At 40.6% G+C, this 27,013-nt stretch overlaps 1 protein-coding gene across 5 annotated transcripts in view; it reads left to right on the forward strand.

Moving 5' to 3' along the window:
* gabrb4 (gamma-aminobutyric acid type A receptor subunit beta4) overlaps positions 1-27,013 on the forward strand; it is a 53,897-nt gene that overhangs the window by 20,542 nt on the left and 6,342 nt on the right. Inside the window, exons 1-8 of one of the 5 annotated variants that reach the window (XM_089017322.1) lie at positions 4,253-4,893; positions 5,682-5,749; positions 10,127-10,347; positions 18,893-18,975; positions 21,039-21,176; positions 24,948-25,100; positions 26,059-26,315; positions 26,857-26,946. In XM_089017322.1, the coding sequence (XP_088873448.1) occupies positions 5,702-5,749; positions 10,127-10,347; positions 18,893-18,975; positions 21,039-21,176; positions 24,948-25,100; positions 26,059-26,315; positions 26,857-26,946 (990 nt within the window). In that variant the 5' untranslated portion in view covers positions 4,253-4,893; positions 5,682-5,701. Of the gene's footprint in view, positions 1-4,252; positions 4,894-5,681; positions 5,750-6,600; positions 7,244-7,419; positions 8,100-10,126; positions 10,348-18,892; positions 18,976-21,038; positions 21,177-24,947; positions 25,101-26,058; positions 26,316-26,856; positions 26,947-27,013 lie in introns of those variants that run through there. The other 4 variants (XM_089017321.1, XM_089017323.1, XM_089017319.1 and 1 more) reach the window with 4 other exon arrangements.

The raw sequence follows: 27,013 nt of genomic DNA on the forward strand, positions 1-27,013 counted from the left end.
ACTTGTAGAACTGCGCTGGATTATTCTTACATTTTGCCCGCTCTCATCAAGTTCAACACAATTACATCAATCAACTGATTCTATAACAGTCCTATTGAAAACATAACCGATTAAAATGCCCAAATTATTGTAAGGTAGACCAAATGTGCTCAATATGAGACTTTTTTTCGTCAATGACCACACCAAGTGCATCGCGGTTGCTTTGGCCACAACTACCAGTCTATAATAGAAGCATCTCGTGTTTAGCTGGGCTCCAGGCCAAATGAGCAACACTCACTATTTGACAGGCTAACGGGAACCGCATTAGCTACTATCGACAACTCATGACAGCACTTATCACTATTGGGCTGACGTTGCATGCATGGGCACTTTTATGTTGGAAGCATACAGTCGAGGTTTATTTAGAATTGTGCAGTGTCTGAAACAAAGCATATTGGAACCCTTAAAATACTGCGGCGGAAACTAAATTTGGAAGGGCGCAGGTGATGGCAAAAGATAGAAATTCAATCACAATCTGACCAGAAAATGGAATTTAGTGCAATGAAAAGCTAATAAAATGCCAAAATGGTGCCTGGTAAAACATGTTTATGGCGACAATAAATCAATAATTAATAATTTTAAAAAATGTGCACAAGAAAAAATGTGACATGAAGGAATTTTTTTTGGGGGGTAGGAGCCGACACATTCTGACTTTAATCGGTGGGCCCCAAACCTCCTTGATTATTGTTGAAATTAATTCACAGACCACATGATGAATATGATGATGATGATGATCTCATCTCTCTCATCTCATTTTCCGTGCCGCTTATTCCTCATTAGGGTCGCGGGGGTTGCTGGAGCCTATCTCAGCTGTCTTCGGGCACGAGGCGGGGGACACCCTGAATTGGTTGCCAGCCAATCGCAGGGCACACAAAGACATACAACAGTCACTCTCACACTCACACCTAGGGACAATTTGGAGTGGTCAATCTGCCTGCCATGCATGTTTTTGGACCCGGAGAAAACCCACGCGGGTCCGGGGAGAACATGCAAACTCCACACAGGGAGGCCGGACCGGGATGCGAACCGGCGACCTCTGCACTGTGAAGCCGGTGTGCTAACCACTCGACTACCGGGCCTCCCCGATGATGATTATTATTATTGTTATTGTTATACTTATTACCATTATTAGCATTGTAATTTTAATGCTCCCTCTGGGTGGCACTGCTATGAGTAGGCCACACAAATGATCGGGCAGTCTCTTGATGAAATAAATGTGCCTGTGACGTTTCGGTTTGCGACTAACGGGTGACACAGTCAGGCTCTGCCTGCTGCTGCACAGGAGTTGGTCGTTTTAATCAGTTGCAGTTAAAATGACTCCTGGCACGACCATTCAGCGTCGGGTCATTGTTTGTTACCCCTTGTCATTGTTTGTTTCACCATGTTTTGTTTTACTCATGGCTTTGTTTGCTACTTTGGACCTTTCTGTTCTGGTGGCTTGGTTGTTGGAGATTTTGTTCCTGCTGACTTCGTTTAATACAATTTGTCAAATACACCACGCTCCTTCCTCCTGGCTGACTTCTTGGGGTCCTCCACCTCCACCACCTTGCAAATCGTGACAGTGCACTCCTCCATTTTATAATAATAATACATTTTATTTCAAGCGCCTTTCAAAGCTCTCAAGGAGACTTTACAGTCACAGAGAAGCATAGATACAATAATAAATAAAATACAATTATAATAGCATACAATAAATATAATACAATTATAAATAGAAACAAGAGAGAGCTACACAGAAAATGCAATTTTAATAGGTTGGTTTTGAGATGGGATTTGGAGGTGGGAAGAGAATCGATGTTACGAATGTTGGGAGGAAGTGAGTTCCAGAGTTTGGGGGCAGAGCAGCTAAAAGCTCTGTCCCCCATCGTGCTGAGACGGGGGGGGGGGGGGGGGGGGGGTGGAGGGAAGAAGAGGATCTGAGGGAACGAGAGGGAATATAAATTTTAAGAACGTCAGAAAGGTATGGGGGGGGGGGCAAGATTATGGATAGCTTAAAATGTCTAAAGAAAAAATTTCAAGTTGATTCTATATTTGACCTGGAGCCAGTGGAGCTCTTGCAGGACAGGGGTGATGTGGTGAAAGGATGAGGTTCTGGTGATGAAGAATTCTGGACGAGTTGAGGTTTGTGGAGAAGTTTCTGAGGGACACTCAGGAGAAGTGAATTGCAATAGTCAATCATTTTGAGACTCCAATGCAAGAATTCTAACTTGACTTGAACTCGGACCTTTATTAACCGCAGCTCTGATTGAAATCAATTTGATGATGACCGTTTGGCTTTCGATTGATCACTTGGGGCCGAGGGCTAGTCATGTGATTACAATGTGAAGGAAACAGATTAAGCTAACATCATTTCTCCCCAATCAATGTAATTGATTATAAATAATTGTACAATTGGCTTATGTATGCCTGAAAACAACATCAGCATTCCGAGTGGCATTTCCATTTAATGGACAACCGACACAATTTCTTTGTTTCCTAACTGACATCAGTAAAAGGTTTTATGGCATCTAAAATACCCAAAACACGCAGGCTGATATTTTAGTCAAATGCAAAACACCAATAAAAATGAGTTAAAGTGTCCCAAAACTACTTCAAAATGACCTCACAGATGCTGAATTTCCGAAGGTCCCTCCCCCTTGTTCGTGACGTCACACCAGGACATCTTGCCTTGCTCTAGAATCAAAACAATGGCTTCAGATTAGGAGAAGATGCTTTCTTGTTACTCATCCAGTTATGAATATGAGCATAAATGTTTGCAATCGATTAAAGAAGTCCTTCCGGGTGAATTCGAGCCGTCTGGACTCCAATGTAGCGTCCCAGAAAATGCACAAGATGGCGCCCAAGCTCCGTTGGAAATGGGCTGATTTGTCTGCTCGGAATTTGCGTCAACTAGTATCAAATAGTAGTCTTGGTGCAACACACAACGATTCACCATCGCGTTATTTATGTTTTCCTTCTAATTTCGCCATCAACACGGATCAACACAAAGTTTTCAGACTAAACAAAGTACCCAAAATGCATTATGTGTCGCTTTCTCAGTCAGGGGCGTTCCAGATGTGACGTCACGTGAGGCATTGTCATCAACTCGAAAACAAGATTTTCTGAATATTCAGCGCAAGTCATATATGTAAAATATAGCTATATGCGGTGGAATCTTTGTAAAATATGCTCAGTAGAAGTCATTTGAAGTGATTTTACAAATTATGGACACAACTTGTCCGGGGGCGTCGGTTGTCCTTTAACTTAGCAAGGTGGCTCCTTTTAAATCAACATTAGTTTTCTAAAGCAGTGGTCCCCAACCTTTTTTTGCGCCACGGACCGGTTTAATGTCAGACAATATTTTCACGGACCGGCGGATAAATACAACAACATAAAATGATACGACAGGCATGGAAACTGTTTTTTTCTTTCTTTTATATATAATAATAAACGTGAATTGATTGTGTATTTTTATACAACTTTATTAGCAGAGTCCTGGTTACATCGCGCCAACAACATATGTAACATCTCCTATGCCCCTTAATGCTCTATGTCTATGCCATAGAGCGTTATGGCATAACGCTTGTCGTCGACAAGCGTTTTGACATGCATCAAGAGTAAATCATAACGGATGTAATTTGGTAATTTTTCATTTTTCAAAATAAAACATAGTTCGGACACAGATAATAAATAAAACAGAAATTATGTAAATTATTTATTCTTTTTGCGCGGCCCGGTACCAAATGACCCACGGACCGGTACCGGTCCGCGGCCCAGGGGTTGGGGACCTCTGTTCTAAAGTACATATTTCAGACTAACCCAGTCCTGCTTTTTAATAATAATCACATACTTAGTGATAGGTAAGGGATAAATGGTGTCATATGAAGCCTAGCATAAAGGAGATTCAGTTTGCCATTGTGAAGAAAAATGTGTATTTTGTACACTATGCACAAAAAAATGCTCCATTAATACAATAATTGCAGTCGATGAAAGGTTCCGGATTCCCCCCTTTTAGCTAATAATATTATATCATAAAGAAGCCAAAATAAGATGCTCTAGCAGATTTTCCCCCTAAAGTCTGTGCTAACAAAGCGAGAGCGGCATCAAAATATGCAGAGAGTGAGACTTTGCTTTCTCGTTTCCTCTTCATGTCGCGAATAAATGTACTTTGACATCTCTGGGGAAAACGGGAACTGGTTGCCTTCTCAACGCGCAATGGAAATGGCCCTACTTTCCCCTGCCATTTTTTCTTCGGTATTGCAGAGAGATGGGTCAGGGAATAGGACAAAGCTTCGGGGCATTTTGAAATGGGAAGACAAGGGCTACTGGAGAATGTAGGATTATAGGACATGAGACAACATGTCTCGCATGATTATCACAAGATTTTTCGACGATCGCTAATTACAACCATTGAAATATCATGGGAAGTTATCCCGGATAAACAGATGGACGCATGTTTTGTGACAAATTACACATGCACCACTTGGAGATAATAGGTTGCCGGTCACTTTTCTTTCGCTAAGATTTTAACCTCATTGTCGTCAAATGAGTGGTTGATAGCTTTTAGGTGCATATGTACTGCCGATTGAGGCCCACTAGTATTATCCCTGCGATGTTGATAAAGTATTTTTTTGAGAATTTGTTCAGTCTTAAATAGGTGGGTTTTGAGATCGGACTTGAAGGTGGGAAGAGAATCGATGTTACGAATGTTGGGGTCTTTCTAACCTTCTGAAATTAGGATGAAATGTTCCACTTCATCACCATGATGAGCGAGAAGCCTCTTTCTCATGAATTCAGCCACCGTTGGTTGTTTGCAAGTTCGTTAACATGCTCGGTACAAATGGATTCTCCTTGTAAAGCGAGTTGTCTGAATACGTAAGTGGGGTATTTAAGTGTTTATTGTACATGTAAGCAACTTGTGCGTATCTGTTTGCAAGTTGCACAACAATCATGTAAATGAGACATCGTTTTGTTCTTGCTTCTGCTTGGCATGAATTTTGAGTATGCACGTTAGCATGAGTGCATGTTTTTAACGTTATTTCTTTTCCCAGAGTAGCTTGTCTGTTTTTCCCCTCTCTTTTAAAAACACTCTCCGAGCAGCGACAACCTATTTGAGTTTTTCGCTGCCAGATTGGATCACAGGTACACAAGGGGTAACCTTTGCAATTGTGCGTGGTGTGCTAGAGAATGTCTGTATGTGCAAATGGTGAATAATGCATTGCGTAAGCAGTGTCATAAACAGTGTAGCATTTTAACTGGTGGCGGCATCCCTGCATTTAAAGGAACAGTGCAGGAATGGCACTGCGAGAGTGGCTGCCTTTACAGCTGCTCCTATATTTTACTTTTCTACTGATACGTTTTCTTTCTTTATTGCTGTGAATTTGGAATTTCTTCAATGTGAGACAAATAAAGGTTATCTCATCTCAAATGCCAAAAATGAACACACCATTTGTATGCAACTCGAACTATACATGATGCACTTCAGATACAGACACAAAAAAATAGCCATTGTCACAGCTGATTAATTAAGAGCACGGTTGCGAAATGAATGCACACGAGAATACAGGAAACATGATTTTCAATAATGTATTCCTCCACCGCATCACCTTTGTGTTACTATACACATTTTATAACATACATATTTCTCACTGACTTTTTTTCAGGTGCTCCAGTCATAGTTGGGATGAGTATCAACATAGCAAGCATCGATTCCATCTCGGAAGTTAACATGGTGAAACAACATAAAATGATACGACAGGCATGGAAACTGTTTTTTTCTTTCTTTTATATATAATAATAAACGTGAATTGATTGTGTATTTTTATACAACTTTATTAGCAGAGTCCTGGTTACATCGCGCCAACAACATATGTAACATCTCCTATGCCCCTTAATGCTCTATGTCTATGCCATAGAGCGTTATGGCATAACGCTTGTCGTCGACAAGCGTTTTGACATGCATCAAGAGTAAATCATAACGGATGTAATTTGGTAATTTTTCATTTTTCAAAATAAAACATAGTTCGGACACAGATAATAAATAAAACAGAAATTATGTAAATTATTTATTCTTTTTGCGCGGCCCGGTACCAAATGACCCACGGACCGGTACCGGTCCGCGGCCCAGGGGTTGGGGACCTCTGTTCTAAAGTACATATTTCAGACTAACCCAGTCCTGCTTTTTAATAATAATCACATACTTAGTGATAGGTAAGGGATAAATGGTGTCATATGAAGCCTAGCATAAAGGAGATTCAGTTTGCCATTGTGAAGAAAAATGTGTATTTTGTACACTATGCACAAAAAAATGCTCCATTAATACAATAATTGCAGTCGATGAAAGGTTCCGGATTCCCCCCTTTTAGCTAATAATATTATATCATAAAGAAGCCAAAATAAGATGCTCTAGCAGATTTTCCCCCTAAAGTCTGTGCTAACAAAGCGAGAGCGGCATCAAAATATGCAGAGAGTGAGACTTTGCTTTCTCGTTTCCTCTTCATGTCGCGAATAAATGTACTTTGACATCTCTGGGGAAAACGGGAACTGGTTGCCTTCTCAACGCGCAATGGAAATGGCCCTACTTTCCCCTGCCATTTTTTCTTCGGTATTGCAGAGAGATGGGTCAGGGAATAGGACAAAGCTTCGGGGCATTTTGAAATGGGAAGACAAGGGCTACTGGAGAATGTAGGATTATAGGACATGAGACAACATGTCTCGCATGATTATCACAAGATTTTTCGACGATCGCTAATTACAACCATTGAAATATCATGGGAAGTTATCCCGGATAAACAGATGGACGCATGTTTTGTGACAAATTACACATGCACCACTTGGAGATAATAGGTTGCCGGTCACTTTTCTTTCGCTAAGATTTTAACCTCATTGTCGTCAAATGAGTGGTTGATAGCTTTTAGGTGCATATGTACTGCCGATTGAGGCCCACTAGTATTATCCCTGCGATGTTGATAAAGTATTTTTTTGAGAATTTGTTCAGTCTTAAATAGGTGGGTTTTGAGATCGGACTTGAAGGTGGGAAGAGAATCGATGTTACGAATGTTGGGGTCTTTCTAACCTTCTGAAATTAGGATGAAATGTTCCACTTCATCACCATGATGAGCGAGAAGCCTCTTTCTCATGAATTCAGCCACCGTTGGTTGTTTGCAAGTTCGTTAACATGCTCGGTACAAATGGATTCTCCTTGTAAAGCGAGTTGTCTGAATACGTAAGTGGGGTATTTAAGTGTTTATTGTACATGTAAGCAACTTGTGCGTATCTGTTTGCAAGTTGCACAACAATCATGTAAATGAGACATCGTTTTGTTCTTGCTTCTGCTTGGCATGAATTTTGAGTATGCACGTTAGCATGAGTGCATGTTTTTAACGTTATTTCTTTTCCCAGAGTAGCTTGTCTGTTTTTCCCCTCTCTTTTAAAAACACTCTCCGAGCAGCGACAACCTATTTGAGTTTTTCGCTGCCAGATTGGATCACAGGTACACAAGGGGTAACCTTTGCAATTGTGCGTGGTGTGCTAGAGAATGTCTGTATGTGCAAATGGTGAATAATGCATTGCGTAAGCAGTGTCATAAACAGTGTAGCATTTTAACTGGTGGCGGCATCCCTGCATTTAAAGGAACAGTGCAGGAATGGCACTGCGAGAGTGGCTGCCTTTACAGCTGCTCCTATATTTTACTTTTCTACTGATACGTTTTCTTTCTTTATTGCTGTGAATTTGGAATTTCTTCAATGTGAGACAAATAAAGGTTATCTCATCTCAAATGCCAAAAATGAACACACCATTTGTATGCAACTCGAACTATACATGATGCACTTCAGATACAGACACAAAAAAATAGCCATTGTCACAGCTGATTAATTAAGAGCACGGTTGCGAAATGAATGCACACGAGAATACAGGAAACATGATTTTCAATAATGTATTCCTCCACCGCATCACCTTTGTGTTACTATACACATTTTATAACATACATATTTCTCACTGACTTTTTTTCAGGTGCTCCAGTCATAGTTGGGATGAGTATCAACATAGCAAGCATTGATTCCATCTCGGAAGTTAACATGGTGAGTCTCCTCACAATTGATGACAATGAGGTTAAAATCTTAGCGAAAGAACATAGATGGTTTGAAAGGGGCGTAAAAGAAGCGATTCTTACAAAACAACAAAATCCTTCATTAAACCGGTCTGGTGGGGTGAGGTTCAATTTGGATCGTTCATACAATAGCCTGCTTAGGCAAAACAGGTTAGGCAACTTTCGCAATGCTGATGAGGGTCGTTATGCTGATGAGGTGATACCGGGGGCAGTGGGGGTAATAGGCCAATCGTTAGTCAGGAATGTAGGAACAATCAGTGGGGCCACAGGGAGGGGGACCCCCGCCCCTCCCAACCTGAGAGTAGGGACCTATCATAGCTGTGTCCGGCGCCACCATGTCTGGACATTAGGGATATATAAATGGGGCCGATACGACCAGTCAGACTTTAGTTCGCTGACGAAGCCCCTTGGATAGGAGGCGAAACGTCCGAAACCTTCACTTTTGTACAGATGACGGCTGAAGAAACCTTCTCATCGATGGACCACTCCTGTACGACTGAGAGCTTACACAGACGTCTCCTCACAATATATTAGTTTTTCTTCAGGTTAAATGAAAACACGTCTGTGTAAGCTCTCAGTCTCGTACAGGAGTGGTCCATCGAAAAGGTTTCTTCAGCTGTCATCTGTATTCTGACTGACGTTTCGCTTCCCATCCAAGAAGCTTCGTCAGCTACGAAGTCAGAATAAACTACATTACTTTGTTTTTCATTTGGCAGCCTATCTTTTGGATGCACTCACACTTTAAGGCAAAAAAATTAGTCCAAATCTCTGATTCATTTCAATCAAGTTTTCATATGTGACTATTATGATTTGTCGCATTTCTTTCGGAAAAAAACAAACAAACTACAAAACAAAGAGCGCATTGCGGGTGATTCCTAAAAGTTCCAAGGCGAGTTTCACAAACGACATACTTCAAACCTGAATGTCGAGGTTTTTTTTTCCTTAAGTGATTAACCAGCATATAAAACATGTGTAGGCTCTCAGTCGTACGGGAGTGGTCCATCGAGGAAAAGGTTACTTCAACCGTCATATGTACTTCTTTGAAGGTGTCGGACGTTTCACAGCAAATTGTCACGGCTTGGAATTGAAGCGAATTTATGTGGAACAGGAGATGTGAGACAATGTCTTTTCGTCGATGGATGCTACAGCTTTGTGTTTGCTTTCAACATTTACCTTGTAGTAGACGTGCAAATTCCACCATGACGTCCCTGATCCACTGTTGAATTTTTTTTTTTTCCCAAGATGGCGGCGTGTGAACACGCAGCGGCTCCCCTCTCCCGGCAAATTGGCGTCTTCATGTTTATTATGTTTGTTAAAGTCATTATAAGTGCCTTGCATGCTGGGTCCGAGAGGACAGTAATTTCATCTGTGCTGTACGTCATGCATATTAGCATATTTGACAATAAAGCTGACTTTGACTTAAAGCTTTGCTGGTAACCCTGGCCCTATATCCCTAATGGACAAATGTGACCGTGCCACACCTGTGCTTCGATAGGTCGCATCTGTCCATTAGGGATAAAGGGCCAGGGTTACCAGCACAACTTTAATATGGGGACAAAGCTCTTTAGATGAGGAGCAAAACGTTCAACACCTTCAAGAAGTACAGATGACAGCCAAAGAAACCTTTTCCTCAATATATAAATGAAGACATATTCCTTTGCTTAGTGTGTGAGTCGAGGTGAGAGTTGTGATAGGGCAGCTCGTTGTGATAGGGCAGCTCGTGGTTGCTTCACGGCCAACCTGTTCACAATGCCCTGAACATCTGACACTTCCTGTCCATGAAGAACATTTCCGTGCTGTAGCCGCCTCCCAACTTGGCCAGCTCTCCCTGTGATTTTGTCCCCGTCTTTCCCAAACCCTGTGACATCATCAGAGGCACAAAAAAACCCTTTCCGAAATGCACGGAGGCGTGGCAGAGAAGGCTGACATTTGTTTGAAAGATGAAGCAGAAATTTTAATCATACAAATGTATTAAAAAAATATTTTCCCCCTTTCCAGGACTATACTATCACCATGTATTTCCAGCAAAGTTGGCGAGATAAACGTTTGGCCTACGGTGAACTGAACCTCAACTTGACTCTGGATAACCGTGTCGCAGATCAGCTTTGGCTCCCAGACACCTACTTCCTGAATGACAAGAAGTCATTTCTTCATGGAGTGACAGTTAAAAATCGGATGATCCGACTTCACCCCGACGGGACCGTGTTGTACGGACTGAGGTAAAAGCATTATGATCACTCACATGACACGATATTAGGTACAGATCCGACAATTGTCTCAAAAATTGCATTTTCAATTGTCAGCAAGCAAAAAAATTAGGGATTTTGTCGGTGATTGGGGTTGCAGTTAGCGACTTCATGTCGCATCTGGTGCATGTACACTATGTGTGGTAATGTCATTCTGTAACCTTGATGATGGGTCAGCGCAGTCTGTTTTGAACGATCACATCAACATTCTGATTTTTGTTGTGTATTGTAAAACCCAAACATTACATGACTCAATTCTCATGATTGAGAATTGAGCAGGAATGACCGTTATGTGTGCTTAGGTGCTCTTGTGTAGGAATCATCTGCAACTAAATCATTGCTTTTCACTGTTACATGACACATAAAATAGAAAATGTGAGCATTTTCACAAATCCTCCTGACAATTGAGTAAATCGGAAAAAAATGGACAGAGGGTTATATCTAAGATCCCCCTGAGGTTTGAAAATCTGAATTAATACCCATGCTTTTCTTCACAAGTCTCGAAAATAAAGTGCCGTAGAGGAGTGGCTGAAGCTGGAAATATATTTTGTTCTATGAATAAGATGGCAGTGCCAAGGTTTAGATCACATGGAGAGATGAATTATTAATGTGACAATTGGTGTTCAGACTCTTTGAATTACTGAATTTGTTTTGACAAAAAAGGAAATCGGATAGGAAGAAGTTTTCTCTTTTCTTCTTTTATGACTCTTTGGAAGGCTATCAACGTACCGGCACATTAGAGATGTAGTGTCACTGTTGTGGCGTATCATCCTCCAGAAGTTGAACTCTGATATTAATATTCGAGCTTTGCTTGGACTCAGTTCACAAGTTGACAGCTTGAACATCACAAAGGATATTTTCAGGGACGTCAGCGGCTAATCTCGCAAACCTAATTTTTAAGTTTCCTGGACTACAGGCAATGCAAGATTGCAATTTAGTGCGGCATTTAAGATTGGACACAATGGTTTATCGTTCAAACGATGAATTTGCTCATTCATCAAGGTCATTTTATTCTCAGGGCATTGAATCAATTGCAACTCCTCGACTGTGCCAGTTGTCTTTGTCCAGAATATGTATGCCTTAAAGTGCGTGTCGATTCATTCTTTCTCAATTTTGAAACAGTTCTGCCCAGAGTTCTGTGAAAGGGTAATCAATATCACAACTATTTCAACAAAAACAAAGGCAGACAAGAATATTTTAGAAGTGATAACTGAAGCATTGCACTTACAGTCTCAATTGCTCACAGGGACAAAATAACTAAATTTTAAAAAGTGGGAAGAGGAACCTATTAATACTATATGTGGATTAAAAACTTGCCAGAAAGGAAACGTATCCCATCGGAGAAGAATGTTTGGACGAAAGAGTTGAACTTTAACTGCACAACAAGTTTCAGCAGTTGATCAGGTCAATCGGCCTTTGGGTCGAAAAGCCAAATAGAAATCGAGGAGCTCTCCTCACATTCATCAATTATAGCATCAAATCATTACATTGACTCAATTCTGAGTTGACATGGCTGAATGAATATGTAAATAACATATTTTCTGCACTATAAGACGCATCTCAAAAGCCAATAGTGCACCTTATATATGGATCACTATTCAGTTCTCTTCTGAATTGTTTTAAATGTTCTGTTTTTAAACGTGCTCTATGACAGCTGCAGCGGATGCAATATAAATATAGTTGATTTTATTGTGTTACCTTTACCATGGCTCACCCGAGTGGATGTATAACACAACCTCAGCCAGTATTATGGCTTCTGTTCTATGTGCCTTATAATGTATTGTGCCTTATATATGAACACAGTTTTAAAATATGCAATTCATTGAAGGTGTGCCCTATACACCGAAGCGCCTTATAGTCCGGAAAATAAGGTAGTTGGGTTTCCGCACTTAAACTTATGCTCGAGCTAAATTGTTGATGCTTGAACCAGGTGCTCAAAATGTCTTCCTGGACTACCAGAAGTGGTCCAGTCGCAATTGGAAAGGATTGGGTTTGCCTTTATTATTATTTATTATTGATTCAATATGTAAATAAATCAAATAATTACTGACTCAAACTTTAATTCCAATTTAATTATTTGCCGAGAAATAAAGCAACCAGGAAGTAGAAGAAAATGGTACCAAACTCTATGGCTTCCTAATGTGAATTAACATTCCCAGCTGCGCCACGCAGGGTACGCAAAGTTCCGCTGGAGCCATAAAAGTACCATCACGAGCTGAGAAGATTGGACGTGAGCCAGAGGAAAATGGAATTACACCTGCACTTGCACATCTGCTGATTGTGCACTGCAAGAAATGGGATTCTTGTTAATACGGGATCTGGCATTAACTCTGCCTCCCAACATCTGCCGAGGTGCTTGTTTGTCATTATCACTCTGTGCCGAATGATGCGATGGTGTTTATTCAGCTTTACTTTGGTTTCTCTTATACACTTGTCAATTGCATAACAGGTTCACCAGCCCGTCTAGCCCGTGATACCAAACAATAAGGTTGCTTGTACCGAACCCCCGCACAGTGAGCTTAAAAGGAATGGAAAGTGTCACAGACAAACAACGCTAATAAAGTGTATTTTTAGACACATTGATTTAACAATCAAATCAGTAATCAGTATTCATTATGAACTACATATAATTAGGACAGACAAACATGACATCTTGTTGGGACACACCATGTAAAGTGAAGAGTGAAACAAACAAGAAATAATGGCTATGCAAATTTATTGTGATATTTTAATTCTCTGGGGTATGATTTGTATTGATATTATTTTTTGAATTCACTCAGACCCATGTGTACGCATATTCCAGTATGCGTATCAATTAAAATGAATTTAGACGCTAAGATATTGTATAAGTAGACTGTGGCAGGTAACATTCCTTTTGTCCAAATATGTTATGTTAGAAGAATACTGATTTACCGCATTTTGCACACTGTACGGTGCACCTTTAAGTCTTCAAAATTTTTAAAAGCTGACCATGTGTCTTATAATCCTGTGCTCCATATATATGGGAATAGTTATATATATATATATATATAGTTATATATACAGTAAAGTCTCGTTATATCGATATCGGATATATCGATAGTCCCGGTTATATCGATACTATTTCTATGCACGCACGGAGAAAATTACATACAAACACGGTCGGATATATCGATAGTCCCGGTTATATCGATATTTTTTCGGACTCCCTTGAATATCGATATAACGAGACTTTACTGTAGTTATATATAATAGAATTTAATGTGTCATTCATTGAAGGTGTGCCTTGTAATGCGGTGTGCCTTATATATGGAAAACCTTTTAATAAATGTCTTAATAAATAAAAATAAAAAATAAATGTTTTAATAAATGTCGGGGCGGCCCGGTAGCCGAGTGGTTAGCACACCGGTTTCACAGTGCAGAGGTCGCTGGTTCGCGTCCCGGTCCGGCCTCCCTGTGTGGAGTTTGCATGTTCTCCCCGGACCCGCGTGGGTTTTCTCCGGGTCCTCCGGTTTCCTCCCACACTCCAAAAACATGCATGGCAGGCAGATTGACCACTCCAAATTGTCCCTAGGTGTGAATGTGAGAGTGACTGTTGTATGTCTTTGTGTGCCCTGCGATTGGCTGGCAACCAATTCAGGGTGTCCCCCGCCTCGTGCCCGAAGACAGCTGAGATAGGCTCCAGCAACCCGCCGCGACCCTAATACGGAAAATGAGATGAGATAAATGCCATTCATTCAAGGCCTTATAATCCGGAAAATACAGTATTTATGTTTAACCATTTATTAATGTATGGCTGGTAATTTAAACGTAAAAACAGTACCCAATTTTCTGGGGTGTAAGGCGCACCCAACAGCCCTCATTTTCTTCAAAAGATGATCCTGCGCATTATATGCAGGTGTGCATTACACGTGAAGTAATATTAAGCCACAACAGGTCTCACAACTTCTGTCAGCAGCCACCGACTCCATTTTCCCCTGTAGAAGAAGTAGTGCGTTACCCCAGCCTCAATTGTAGCGCCTTATACAGTATGTGGACAGTTTGAAAATAATATAGGATAAACTATAAGATAAACTCTAAATATGAGTCTGACAGCCTCAACAACAGAATTTTTACTTCCCCCATTTAAGTTATTCTGAGGCGATCACATATTTTTGGTCATTTTCCTCTGCAAAGCAGACTGTGTAGGTGTCCGAAGTGTTGCTCATGCATCTGACACCATCTGGCGTCCACCTCCAGACCCGAGACTGTTCCAATAAATGCAGATGAATAGAAATACACAACACTACTGTTTTTTTTGTTGTTGTTGTTGAACCATTCGCGAGTCATTCCTCAAAATCTTCATGCATGCGTTGCGCATCATGCCCATGAGCTCTACCAAGGCTTGACATTCATTTCAAATTTCTTTTCTTTTCTTTTTTTTTTTTAATTGAATTTTTTTCGAACAGTTAGAAAAGGGAGAACATGGTCACATTGAGCATCATCTTGTCAAGACATCAAAACAAAACATAGATCACATGACCATCTCAATAAGACGTTTTACATTTCTTACAATTCTGCTGATGCAATGTCCTGTTCACTATGCCGTATAAGAAAGAAAAGTAAAACAAATAATGAAAAAAAAAAGAAAAAAAAAACATTTCAAATTTCTGAGATTTGAACGTGCTGCCATCGTCATGAGTGGGACTTACTGTTGTTGACCAATATTGACTGACTTTCTCCAAAGCTCAAACCCTCTCTCAGAGGCACCTAACGTGCATACTTTCTGTTGCTCTTTCCTCTGACTTGTTAGCTGTCACATATAAGCACATTTTTATTCATTGTGGGCTTTTGTTCTCAATGCCAAGGGGGTAAAGATTTCTTCTCTGTGAATTATTCCGAGCTGCTGCCAGCCTGATTCGACATCATTGTGCTAACGGGAGCAGTACCTTTTTTTGAGGGGATATCTTTTTGATTATGGAGGGATAGGTCCTTACGGTTTTGTTTCATTTCAATATTTTATGTGTCTTGTGTGACATAACTCATTTTTATGTTGGGTTTTTGGTGGCTTTGTTACTTGCTTTGTGGCGATGTGCTGCTGGACACTTTTGTGCCCAATGCATGTCTGGACCGAGACACGGCCTAAATGCACCGACTTTGTGGATGTCAGACCTTTTGTGAACCATTGCGGACACTTGATTCATTGCCAATCAAAGTAGCTTGCTGCACTGACGGTAAATATTGCATTTGAGGAACATGTGTCATTGTCCTTGACACAGCACGAAACGTTTTGGTTATTTTCTGTTTTTGGCTCAATGTCGATTGTGCGACACGTGTGGTGACGTAGTCATCATAAGTCTGCACAATTTGGCTGTTTCTGACGAGAGATTGTGCTAGCTTGAAATACTGACGGGAGCTCATTGACGAACACACCGGGCTGACAATGCTCATCTCTGGAAATGCATAATGCTAAATTTAATTGTTGGGCCTTCTGGTGTGTATATATGAGACAACAATTGAAAATCACTTCTCAGTATTATAATGTAGTTTTACAACATCTCAAGTCTATGGCAATGAAAGGCAACTTTTGAGGTCGACTTTGTGCACAATTATATTGTGGCCAATGGTGCGGCCAATGAGTGTATACGCGGTTTGTGTTTTGATGATGAGTTTCATTTTGTTACTGTGTAGCCATACACAGTATCTCACACTGTACATAGTCTAACCCAGGCATGGGCAAACTACGGCCCGCGGGCCACATACGGCCCGTTAGGCTTTTCAATCCGGCCCGCCGAACTTGCCCAAATTATAGTACAAACAGTGTCTAAAACTCATGACATTACAACAAATGCGCATGGCTGTAAATTTTGCTACAGTAGTTGATTGTCATCGTGGTGCACAATGCAACGTTTGCATTGATTCCTACGAGCGATTAAGCCCCTTTCATAAGTCTCACGTACACTTTACAGTCACGGTTTAATGTAAATTTACGTTTTGTAGCGTCACATATGATGTTAGCTTCTTTTGAATCTTTCTTCTAGTTTGAGGTTCTGTGCATCTATTTTGGAAAATGACATGCAATTGCACGACTTTGTAACGCTTGCGAAAGTCCGGAAGAAAGAAGCAGGCTTCTGATTGGCTGCCGAGCCGAGTATGCAAATTTCAACTGCAGGTAGTCTATGTTTGTGTGCTCGGCGACGGTACACGTGTATTGTTAGCGCGTGACGGCGAGAGCGTCAGTGAGGAGTTTGTTGAGCGCGCGGTCAGGACAAACCATCTATGATTTGGCGGAATTTAACACAAGTAGGTATTATTGAGCTTGAATATTTCGTTGTGTAATAATATGTTTTGAATGTTGAAAGTGATTCCATTTTTCAATAAATGTTGATTTCTTTGCCCCTTCGATGGAAACTTAAAAACAGACGCAATCTTGATAAATCACAGTGCATATGTTATTTTAATCTATTTCCATTTCCTCCTCCAAGTATCTGTGAAATAGTCTGTAAATGCCATATCGTGCATATTCCTTGAGACAAATGTATTAACTGATCAGGGATATTTTTCACATTTGAAAGACAGTTAATAAATTGGGTTGTAGTGTTTTTACTGTGCTATGAGGTTTGTACATACTACATTTAAAGGACAACCGGCACCATTTTTTGTTTTTGTTTCCCACTGACATCAGAAAAACGTTTTATAGCATCTAAAATACCCAAATCAGGCAGGCTGATATTTTTAGTTAAATGAAAAACACCAATAAAAATGACTTCAAAATGAATCCGGAAATGGTCAGTTTCAGAAGGTCCCACCCCTCTGTTCATGACGTCACGCCAAGACGTCTTGCCTTGCTCGAGAATCAAAACAATGGCTTCAGATTCGGAGAAGATGTTTTCTTGTTCTTGTTCTTCTGAAGAGGAAAGCATAAATGTTTGCAATTGATTCTAGGAGTCCTCCCATATCAATTCGAGCCGTCAATGACAGCAATGTAGCACCCAGAAAAAGCAGAAGATTGCGCCCAAGCTCCGTTGGAAATGGGCTGATTTGTCAGCTGGGAATTTGTGTCAGCGAATATCAAATAGTAGTCTTGGTGCAACACACAACGATTCACCATCGCTTTATTTATGTGTTTTCCTTCTAATTTCGCCATCAACACGGATCAACACGAAGTTTTCAGACCAAACAAAGTACCCAAAATGCATTGTATGTCGCTTTCTCGGTCAGGGGCGGTCCAAACGTGACGTCACATGGGGATCGTCATCAACTCGAAAACAAGACTTCATATATTCAGCGCAAGTCTTAAAACGTAAACTATAGCTATATGCTGTGGAATCTTTGTAAAATACGCTCAGTCGAAGTCATTTGAAGTGATTTTATAAATTATGGACATAACTTGTTCGGAGTATTTCCGGCCCAAACACTCCCTCCAAATGCTCCTGGCCCGGCCCCTCTGTCAAATTTTAGAACCCAATGCGGCCCGCGAGTCAAAAAGTTTGCCCACCCCTGGTCTAACCGATGTTATTAATGGTGTTGTTGCTTGTTTGAAACTTTTTACATGGGAAGTCTAATTCTGTAGTGACCTCTCCGATTAATGAAATTAGGTGTGATGTTATCTCCTCTCAAAGTGTATCAGCAATGTGTCGCCCCACAGTATGCAGTCAGCGGAGGAGTGCTGTGAAGGCAGCAGGGAGGTGTAGCACAGCAGAGTGGTAACAAATGCAGTCTGAGCAGCAGAATGCTTGTGCAGCAGAATGCAGCTCAATGTCATTGTGAATAATAGATATCACACACTGGTCACACACATTTCGTTTACTAGGCTTCTTTTCCTGCCTCCTGATATTATCAGCTTCGGTGCTTGGGTCTCGATTTTTGCTCATTTCTGCACTGCATCAGTCTAAAACAACAAAGATGTGCCAATGGCTTAGGCTTGCACATACTGCTTGAAATGTGCATGAAAAGGGAAAACTACACGAGTCCCACCAGTCTCCAATGCAAAGAAATGTGAATCATGCACTGGTCACTAAAATGTGATATGGACTCTGTGACAATGTATGGAAAGTGTCAAAACAATTGTCATTACTTTTATAATAATAGTTTAAAGACAAAAATAGTGGTTAGAATCATTTATGCGGGTATACTTGCAGATTTAGAAGAGTTTTGTAGGCACGTGAAATGTATGATATGAAAGATTTATATTATGCCACTCACATGGTTGCAATGGATGTCTTTACTGTAATGCAAAATTGTTTATTACAGTGTTTTGCAGTGACACACACACACACACACACATACATGCATACAGAGAGAGAAGAGAGAGAGAGAGAGAGAGAGAGAGAGAGAGAGAGAGAGAGAGAGAGAGCGAGAGAGGAGAGAGAGAGAGAGAGAGATCAAGCCGGATGCCTTCACAATATATATATATATATATATATATATATATATATATATATATATATATATATATATATATATCGGGATTTCAATGACATGTCTTTGTTCACAGGCATTTTTTGAGAAACCTATGGAACCTTTTCAAAGCATGTTTTGTTTCTCTCTTGTCACACAGAATAACCACCACAGCTGCTTGTATGATGGACTTAAGGCGATATCCTCTCGATGAACAGAACTGCACCTTGGAAATTGAAAGCTGTAAGTGAATTCCATCGTCTCTGTTGCTCTCACCAAGAACAAACATTTGAGCTGCTGATATCACTTGATCAATCAAGAACCTTCCATCCAGAGTGGGATTCAAGACTAATGACTTCAGGTCCCTATAGGTGATTTTAATGCCACGAGTTTGGACATCTTGCTACTGGAAGGTGAAGTGTAGTCAAATGAACCTCACTGAGACACGGCGCTGCAGTGAATGCGTCCTGGCTCATTGACATAATCTACAACTGTGATTACTTACACTAGTGCGGCCAGCTGAGAATGTGCAGGATGGCCAACTGACACATGCTGATGAATATTCTTGCTCTGTGGGAGGCAGGAAGGGATATCGCAATAGCTTAAACGTGGTGCAGGCAGACTTTACGACAACCAAATTGGTCTTGTTCTTCGGCAGGTTGCTTGGCTTGTGCTTTTTTTCTGGCAAAATATCCCACCACAAACTTAAAACCACTTCATGTTCCTACATTGCTTGTTTGGTTAAGGTAATCAAGGCCAGTTGAATACAATATGATTGTGTTGCTGTAGGAAGGACTATTTATATTTGGCCGCCTTTGTGGGCAAGTGGGAAAATTCAAATGAGGTAGTCCAAGCCACTGTGGCAATATTGCTTTGGCAAAGCAGTGTCGTGCAAGTGAGGTTCGCGAGACTGTCCGGATTTTTTATCTGATTTAATTATCCTGTACATAAAACATGCTTGATGCCGAAGAAGAGTTGAATATATTTGTCGTATTTCTTTTATAAATAGGGTCTCATAGTATTGATTATGTAACAGTATATAGTTTTTCTTTCCCATTTAAAATATGCACAGAGCCGTCTCCAAATGAACCTCTCAGTGTGAAGTTTAAAATCGGAACGAACTGTTGAGTGAACGCTGCCGCGTGTGGCTCCCGCTGCTCACCTGCAGACAAAATATCCTGTGACTGTAAAGTGACCTTGAGAGTTTTAAAAGGCGCTTATAAATGAAATGTATTCTTATTATCATTATGTGAATTCTGTGCCACCTGTCACACACTTGTACAGTGAGAGAGCTTGACAGGATTGAGTCAAACAATAGCAATACGAGTTCATATTTTCCGCACTATAAGGCGCACATAAAAGCCTTATTTTTTTTCTCAACCTGACCATGCACCTTATAATGTCCTTGAGACTTTTGAAAGGCGCTTATAAATGAAATGTATTATTATTATTATTATTATTATTATTATTATTATTATTATTATTATTATTATTATTATTATTATTATTATTATTATCTTAACTGACTCTTTTTTTTCCAAGCTGTAAGGTGATAAGAGTTTTATACGTAAAAGCAATCTGCTTGCTGATGCGATATGCTCCAATTTACATATGATTCGATTTGTCGACAAATCGAGATGACTGTCTGTGACTAGTCCACTGGCCAAAAATCTTCTGTGGCAGCCCCAATTGTGACGCAAGCCTCCCTCTCGCAAATCCGCCAGTCTCTGTCATTCTGCGAAATTCCCATCCCAGGTCTAACCCACCTGCTTACAGATTGACGACATGCAGCGGCAAGATTTACAAATATAAAGCCATAAATTTAACATAATGAGCAAATAGGTTGAGCTAAAATGTAAACTTGCAAGGGGCTACAGTAGCTGTCCTGTACGCATGATCATTCAACACACAAGACATGTTGACTCGCAACCAACTCTGTGCTGTAGTGTGTGTTTCGTGTGTGGGTGGTAGCCAGAATCAGAAAGTCTGTTCCAGTTCCAGCATGAGTAATTGTATCAGACGGTATGTTTGCCCAGAGTTTAGGTTTGTGTGGGAAGAACAACTGTCTCCATGAAGTCATTTTGGGATGTCATAACATTGCTCTGTGTAATTGTTTTCAAAAGTCAAGATATCTGCTCGCATCCGAATGACTTTAGAGCAAAGTGCAACATTCGTCAAAATGACATCCACTAGTTGTTGACGCAGTGCACCTTTTCACGAGACACATTGTCCCATTTCATGGTTATTACTTGACCGTGTCTTTCTAGCCCTTCCTGCCCTCACCTCCCATATTCTTCCCCTGACAGACGGATACACCACAGATGACATTGTGTTCTTCTGGCAAGGAGGAGACAGCGCTGTGACAGGTGTGGACAAGTTAGAGTTACCTCAATTCTCCATTGTGGACATCCGCTTGGTCTCCAAGGAAGTGCGGTTTACTACCGGTAAGATATTCCCAGCTTTAATTCAATTATCAGTCTTGTTACTCACCATGATCATAGTGCGAGCGCTGGCCAGTATGCTGTTATCACTAGTATCACGATCGCTAGTGATACTATGATTGGCTAGTGACTATCATATACTACTATCATATATTGCGAACACTCTGATGTTTCCAGCACCTCTCAGCAGGCTGCGGGTTGCCAACTCCAACTCTGATTGGTTAGAGCAACAGTTTCATCAACATTGATTTTTTTATGCTCCAGGGTCTTCAGAACTGATTGTGAAGGCATCCTGCTTGATTTCTGACCCTGGTAACAATTGATGGCTGAAATGTGATTGGTTAAATGTTTAAATACGAAAACACATATCTGGAAGCAGCACAACAGGGGAAAAGCAATGAAAGGAAGCTGAAAGACAGGTTGGAATTATTTAATAAGAATTGTTGGACAAAATATAATTAACATTAGTCTGTGATTCAGAAATTTTTAGGCCATCTGAGAAGGCCTTGCAGGCCCTGGCGGCCCATCATTGTGAATACTAACCCTGGCATTAATTAAGAAATCACTTAAAACTAGGGTAATGGTGGAATCACCGGGGGGTGGGGGCACGAACAACAAAATCACAGCACTTCATCACAGCACTCGTACCTTGGCTTCTCAGAGGCTTGGGCTTCCAGAATGACGAACAGGACTCTTCATCAATCTGGCTCCAACTTTTCTCTGATTGCTTTTCCCAGATCAGCTTTGCAGGTTACAGCCTTTTTCATCAATTTCCACTTAAAGGACAACCGACACAAGTTGTGTCCATAATTTGTAAAATCACTTCGAATTACTTCTACTTAGCGCATTTTACAAAGATTCCACTGCATAATGCTATATTTTACGTTTTACGACTCACGCTAAATATTCATGAAGTCTTATTTTCGAGTTGATGACGATGCCCGAAGTGGCGTCACATTCGGAACGCCCCTGACCGAGAAAGCGACACACAATGCATTTTTGGTACTTTTTTCATCTGAAAACACCGTATTGATCGCAAAATTAGAAGGAAAACTACATAAATAACGTAATGGTGAATCAATGTGTGTCACAGCCAATTGCGGTAACACGCATAAAGAAGGTGTAAATTTACACAAATTCCCAGTGGACAAATTATCCCATTACCAATGGAGCTTGTGCACCATCTTGTGCATTTTCTGGGTGCTACATCGGAGTCCAGATCTTCACCGGTTTCATCGCTTGCAGGCGGCTCGACTTGATATGGAAGGACTTCTTTAATTGCAAACATTTATGCTTTCCTCTTCAGAGCTATTTGAATCATATTGATAACTGGATGAGTAACAAGAAAGCATATTCTCTGAATCTGAACTCTCTGAAGCCATTGTTTTGATTCTGGAGCAAGGCAGTTTGTGAAGGACTATCCTGGCGTGACGTCACGGACAAGGGGGTGGGACTTTCTGAATCTCTCCAGTTTTGAGCTCATTTGTGGCAGTTTTGGGATACCAAGTCACTTTTATTGGTGTTTTGTGTTTGACTAAAAATATCAGCCTGCGTATTTTAGGTATTTTAGATGCTATAAAATGTTTTTCTGATGTTAGTTAGGAAACAAAAAAATGGTGTTGGTTGTCCTTTAAGCTTTTCTTTTGGATTGAGATCCAAACTATTTACAGGCCATACCATTCTCCTTAGATGGCTTTCTTCAAGGAATCTTTTCACGGTTTTTGCTCTATGGCTCATTGCAACATCATCCCCACCCCAAAAAAAATTCATTGCATCAAACCCCGCAAATGACACTTGAACATACCATCTATAAAGACTTAGCATTGAAGTCCAGCGATGCCGTCCCCCATTCGAGCAACGTATGAATGACACAAGTGTCGGAGCTGTTTTGGCCAGCTGTCCAGTTGTAAGAATGGCTTCCTCCAAGGTCACCACACTTGAGGAAATTAATGGCAGAAGGTGATAACGGTTGTCGACAATCCACAATTTTATTGTTATAAAATGGCAGGAAATAATCACCGGTCCAAGACCATGTAGTGCCCGAGGAAAATTTATTGTGGTGCCCTCCACCCTTTACGATTTATTGTACATAGGCTGACAAAAGATGTTTAAGTTGGAACATTGCCTTTACTGTAATTTCTAAAATAACATCCCATTGAGATTTTTCCTCATTTGGTTTCTGTCGAACGAATCATGCGAGTGGCTTGCTGCTGCCAAATGTAATTGGCCAAACCGAGAGTAGAAACAACTTGACCTGTCTTTCTCCCGTTTTCACTCCTGTATTTTTTCATTCCCGTCTCCTTATCTTCTTTCCTGTGCTCAGAATAGTTGTGGTCATTTTGACATGCTGACAAAATTCTTTTGGGTCACGTCAATAAATTTGCCCCTCCTTACACAGAGACCAGTGTACCAATAGGCAGGATTAATATTTGGTATCCCCCATTTGAAAGAGATTCATTCATCCACGGAACATTTCATCTGGATATTAGTCATTGATTTATTTTGTCTTTTGTCCCTCTTATTTTAACATTGACTTTTCATGACGTGCAATTATGTATTTGTCTCATAGCATCTATGGGTATCAAACATTGCACAAAATGGTTCTTCTTATGTTGGACAAGGAACGGTCTTGAGTCCCAATGACTTCAGGAACGTTCTTATGTTGATTTGAAGTTTTATTTTTTCTCTTACATTTTGAAACGCCGCAAAAATGTTCGAGCTTGGCAGATAGTCTGGAGAAATTCTGGGACTGACAAAGGAGACAAAAGCAGAGCTAAAATTCCATATTTGTGTTTGAGATAAGTGTAATCTGTGAACATTTCCTGCCACGATTAATCTTGGACATACAGGTACTTGCTTGACGGGCAAGTTTGTTTTCCCATTGCATGAAGCAAGTATGCAAAACGTATTGATTCATTCAAAAATTTCCAGTGCATATGACATCATTGTGGCCATTTTTTAGATTGGAGAGTGAATGGTTGTTTGTCTCTGTGTGCTCTGCGATTGGCTGGCAACTGATTCAGGGTGTTCCCCGCCTAGTGCCCGAAGACGGCTGGAATAGGCTCCAGAATCCCCGCGACCCGAATGAGGATGAAGTGATCTGAAAAATGGATGGATTAAACCTATCATACCCTTTGATCTAACTATATTTAAAGTCATCTTTTGAGTATGCAAATGACAAACAAGTCTTAAGAGCTGAATTTAAGAGCTGTTGCCTTAGTGCTTATTTTGCTTTTTGCATCAGTATTTTATGCGCCGAGTTGTTTAAATCTAACCGCAGTAAAGTAACTTAATATGTTTTTAAAACATGAACTTGTGTTACAAAGATTTGACATTTCTCGGCGACATGTCCACTAAAATGACCACGTTTGCCACCTTCGCACTTTGTGTTTGGTCCTTTAGTGTGCAGGCGTGCATTGCAATCACCTTTTAAAATGGCCTTTCAGTAATGTTTAGAGGACAGAGGGAGCGAGCGGGAAACTGCGAGCAGCTCTCTGTGACAAGTCTCAGAGGGATGCTGGAGCGGCCTGCTGAGATAGGGGCTTGCAGAAAAATCTGCCGTGTTTGCGACTTTGTGCCATGTTTAATTGGAATCGAACTTGTCCCTGGAAAGGAATCCATCGCTTTGGGGAAATTAAGTGCTCCATCTGAACAAACGGAGAAATGACTACCCTGCACGTTGTCAAGTGTAGGGTTTGGAGCGCCTTCCACTTTCCCCTTTTCATTCTTCCTTGATCTTATCCACCCTGTCACTTGGTTGTTTTCTGCTTACAGGTTCATATCCGAGGCTTTCGCTGAGTTTCAGAATTAAGAGGAACATTGGATATTTCATCTTGCAGACATATATGCCCTCCATCTTAATCACCATTCTATCCTGGGTCTCCTTCTGGATCAATTATGATGCCTCTGCAGCTCGGGTGGCCCTGGGTAAGTTGCATCCATACACATTATATTTGGATTCAAACCCCACCTGAGTAATGATGTAGTGGACATTATTCCGCATGACTATTTTATTTTTATTACAAGTACTAGTACCAGTTTATTTGAAATATCTACAGTACCTTTAAATGTGTGTCTATATTACAGAATATAAACAGATTTTTTTGTGGAATATTGAAAAAAGAAAGCTTTTTAAAAATGATTAATGTCAATGCTATGCATGATTTTGACACATTTCTTCATAATTCAACTCATTCACTGCCATTCCTGAATTTATTCGGGAATTGAAAAGCATGACGTGGAGCACCATTCCCAAATTTGTTCGGGTTTTGTTTTTTCTTGCGGATGGGGGTGCCGATAAAGTGCTGGTCAGAACCCTGGCAATATTTTACCCTTCCACAAGGGGCTTGCATTTGCCTTTTAACCATATTGGCGCTTTGTTCTAGCTTCAGCTGTTGTTAAAGCGCTATATAAATCAATATGTATTGTATTGTATTTTGTACAACCGCCCCCATTTCAAGCTCATGTAACTCCAGACCAGTATAACGTAAGAATTAACTCTTTTTTCTGATGAAAGAAGAGAGTATAAGGTTTCTTACACTGAATTGAATGTTTATGTAGTCCTAAAACTCTACTCTCCTAAATATTCTGTGGATCCTGCAATTTGAGGGAAAATGACAAAAACGCTGGCACTGGAGTGGACACATTTTTGCACATCATCTGGCAGTGAATGAGTGAATTGTGTCTTCCCCACTAAGGATTGAATTTGAAAATAATGTTGAAAACGCACATTAGCTAATATGAGCGTATAAAAGGCCAAATTCAGTTTTGCTCATCTCTTTAGCTACTGGAACATCACATGGTCTTGTAGAATGTTGCTGAAATGTGGCTTGCACTGATTCATGTGTCCATGAATGTGTATTTTTGTGGTTGCCGCTGCATTCAGGTGTGACAACGGTGCTCACCATGACAACAATTAACACCCACCTTAGGGAGACTCTGCCAAAGATCCCCTACGTGAAAGCCATCGACGTCTACCTCATGGGCTGTTTTGTGTTTGTGTTCCTGGCCCTGCTCGAATATGCCTTTGTAAATTATGTGTTCTTTGGCCGGGGCCCGGCACAACAGAAGAAAATCAATGAAAGGCTGAATAAAGTCAACAATGAGCGCACACGATACGAAGAGAAGCGCCTAAGGGAACAGGTTTGCATCTTCATTTGTTGCCTCCATTATATTCAGTGATGTCGGTCAGATTTTAAGTAGCAATATTTGTGAATATTTAAGATAGGTACTGTGTTTACATTCCTGACTGAACTAATCGCAAAGCACAGTGTTGCCGCCCTCCCCCAGCAGCCAACCACTAACCATCATCCATTGCTTTTCTCTCAAGCAGTGATAGTTTTTTTATCAAGCATTAAGTTAGCCATTCATTGAGCCAAACAGTGGTGTAAACACACTCATTTCTTATTTAGGTGGTTGTCATTGTTGGCTTCATTCATTCTCACCTCGCTACCTTCGCAGTTAGCATACGTAACAAAAGACAGCATGATGCGGCTTACGGGCCTCTTGATGAGATTTCTGGTAGAACGGTCAGACTGAATGACGCCTCCCTGTTTCTGTGCATAAGATACAAAATGCTCAGCTTTCTGTGTTGAATGCATTGTGTTAATCAAATGAAAATATGCTGATTTGACAGTATTTGCTCATTTTAATGTTCTCTTCATTTTTTCTTTCACATTGCAAGGACTCCATTTCCGTGCCGTTTCAAACCAACACCTTCAGATCATTTACACAGAGAAGAAATCTGTATCTCGAGGAACAAAGAAAAGTTGGGGTACATGTATTTAGAAATCATATCAGCTGTAGGCCATTCTTCACTTTGATTCACCCTGCTTCAAGTT

Source organism: Hippocampus bargibanti, linkage group LG16 (genome assembly GCF_051943395.1).
Source record: "Hippocampus bargibanti isolate YZ-2025 linkage group LG16, ASM5194339v1, whole genome shotgun sequence".
Taxonomy (NCBI): Eukaryota; Metazoa; Chordata; class Actinopteri; order Syngnathiformes; family Syngnathidae; genus Hippocampus; species Hippocampus bargibanti.